The 2,562-nt window shown below is 35.2% G+C and overlaps 1 protein-coding gene across 1 annotated transcript; it reads left to right on the top strand.

Annotated features, from left to right (window-relative positions):
- The first annotated feature begins 620 nt into the window (after positions 1-620).
- Positions 621-2,231, top strand: LOC116177241 (protoheme IX farnesyltransferase, mitochondrial-like). Its single transcript, XM_031496160.1, has 6 exons — positions 621-874; positions 926-1,136; positions 1,188-1,383; positions 1,438-1,613; positions 1,669-1,983; positions 2,031-2,231. Exons 1-6 carry the CDS (start codon positions 782-784, stop codon positions 2,213-2,215), a joined length of 1,176 nt encoding a protein of 391 aa, XP_031352020.1. The 5' UTR covers positions 621-781; the 3' UTR covers positions 2,216-2,231.
- The last annotated feature ends 331 nt before the right edge of the window (positions 2,232-2,562 follow it).

The following is a 2,562-nucleotide window of genomic DNA, read 5'->3' as shown; positions in this document are numbered from 1 at the left end:
GAGGTTAGGTTTTAAACATACGTCAATTTCGACACTTGAACACTGAGAACAACTGCGTACCAACATAAACAGATAGATCACTAGTACACACGGGGGCGTACTTCTGCAGCTGAAATTTCCACTCACTTCTGCAACGTGTGCATTCTGCGTACGAGCCTAAACCCGCCTTTAAACGTGTGCGTCCGCTAAAATGCTTATAAAACTCTTTCGAAGTGTGATCTTTTATGATCATGATTGCTAAAATCGTGAACAACTGAACATAAAAGTTTTGTGATTTGTTTACTGATCACAAATTCCTAACCTATAAATGCAAGGATATATTTGCTCAAATGTTAAGTTAGTATTTGTAACTGAAGAGGAGCATATTCGTGCAAGTATGTACTTCCACTTGTATTTAAATTATTTTCATAATCCAAAAAAAAAATACGTAATTCGAATGCAAATGTGTAGCGGAAAAAAGCCCTATAATGTTCTATGGTATGCATTCTTGTATTGTGAAAAATGAAAAATAGAAATATAAATATTAGAAGAAATGAGAATGTTTTGATTCTACAAGAATTAGTGTTGGTGTCACTAAATAGTCCATTTTCAACACCCCTGTCACATTGGTACAAATGAACTATGATTTACCCTTTTAAATATAACCTCAAATTTTGACCGAAATTGAAATACTTTAATCATATCGAGTTTTTCGAAAGTACTTAATTAATATGATTAAATGGGTTGCTTATAGGAAATCGAAACATGTATAAACCTACAAGTTTTAATTTGATTACCCATTATGATCAAATTTGTACATACAAGTAGGTTGTTATGTAAGCATGGTTTTATTGCCAGCTATAATTACTGCCCAAGAACAAACTACATATTTGAGGTTTGTAACCAATGCGTTCTTTGAATTTACCGCAACTTTGCATTCATGTAGAAACATGTTAATTTTGCAATACCGCCCGCTCGATGTGTTAATCAGTCGAAATCGAAAGCTGCTGTGGCAACCTCCATAGAGATCGATCCTCAATTAGTAAAACAGTTGGAATTAAAACCGTCAGTGTTACCAGGATGGCGACCAACGCCATCAACGGATAGATCAAACTTAATTCAACATTATATGAAGCTGTCGAAAATTCGTCTTACAGGTGCCTTATTGACAATTTTTATAATATGCTCATTGTTTGGTGTTGTTTTAGCACTTGTCGTTGTTACCTCCATGGCCGGTTATACGATGGCTCCTAGCCCGTTTGACTGGACTACCTTTACGCTATGTGTAGCTGGAACTGGATTAATGTCTTGTGCAGCAAACACTGTCAACCAATTTCATGAAGTTCCTTTCGATTCACAAATGTCACGCACTAAACATAGGATATTAGTCTGTGGACGATTAACGTGCGTTCTATATCAATATGTAACTGTTCCATCAATTAACAATTGGATTTGTAGGCCACTACATGCCATGACATTTGCAGCTGTATCCAGTACCTTAGGCTTGGGAATTCTCAATTATGGCGTGAATGGATTAACCGCATTCCTGGGACTGTCCAATTTGTTACTTTATACCGCAATTTATACACCGTTAAAACGAATCAGTATTTTAAATACCTGGGTTGGATCCATAGGTTAGATTCAAGTTTACAAAAATATACGAAAGACAGGCAGTAACACTGTTTTTAGTTGGTGCTATTCCACCTTTAATGGGATGGGCTGCATGTGCAAATTCTCTCGGGCCCGGTGCATGGTTGATGTCAGCACTTCTATACAGTTGGCAATTTCCACACTTCAACGCTCTGTCTTGGAACTTAAGACCTGATTATTCAAGAGCTGGATACCGCATGATGGCTGTAACAAATCCCGGTTTATGCCGTCGAGTCGCACTAAGACATACACTTGCCATAACTGGAATGTGTGCTTTAGCTCCAATTTTAGATATCACGAAATGGTGGTTCGTATTTTCTAGTGCACCTATTAATTTATATTTCGTTTATTTAGGTAAGTCAGTAATGCAATTGATTTGTTTTAACGATTTGTCATTTTAGCATACAAATTTTATAGTGATAGTTCTAGTGCATCGTCAAGGAAGTTGTTCCGATATTCGCTTATTCATTTACCACTACTTATGATGATGTTTTTAATTAGCAAGAAGCGTTGGGGCAATGTAGTGACAAATGAAAATAGTGAAAGTAATATAGAGAGCAATATTTTAAATGTAAATAGAAAATAAACATTTTAACTGTTTTTATTACATTTTAGCAGAAGGTATATACTTAATAGGACAGGTGTACTTAGGGCATGATATGCAATATAAAAGAGTAAGCTTAATTATTTGTGTGACACATACTACATATTATGATATCTCGAATAGGAAAGTATGTTTAATCAAAGATAACGGTTAAGTGTAGGAAATATTAGCCATGCTTTAAATACCAGTGAAATTTATAAGGAATTACTTCTATTCTTACACTATATGCGTCTACATAAACAACATTGAACTGTTCTACCCTGTATATAGAGCCAGCAACGCTGTCTATTTTTTTAAGAGGTTTAGTTTATTGTAACAGTTCATCTATA

Source organism: Photinus pyralis, unplaced genomic scaffold (assembly GCF_008802855.1).
Source record: "Photinus pyralis isolate 1611_PpyrPB1 unplaced genomic scaffold, Ppyr1.3 Ppyr1.4_LG7, whole genome shotgun sequence".
Lineage (NCBI taxonomy): Eukaryota > Metazoa > Arthropoda > Insecta > Coleoptera > Lampyridae > Photinus > Photinus pyralis.
The sequence above is the reverse complement of the archived record's forward strand: the minus strand, read 5'-3'. Positions and strand labels throughout refer to the sequence as shown.

What these genes read in the sequence shown, in the direction of transcription:
- LOC116177241 (XM_031496160.1), top strand. Translation starts at nt 782, where the DNA reads ATGATCAAATTTGTACATACAAGTAGGTTGTTATGTAAGCATGGTTTT. An exon ending in TTAGTCTGTGGACGATTAAC is followed by an intron (nt 1,384 to 1,437) that starts GTGCGTTCTATA and finishes TTGGATTTGTAG; the next exon opens with GCCACTACATGCCATGACAT. An exon ending in TACCTGGGTTGGATCCATAG is followed by an intron (nt 1,614 to 1,668) that starts GTTAGATTCAAG and finishes CACTGTTTTTAG; the next exon opens with TTGGTGCTATTCCACCTTTA.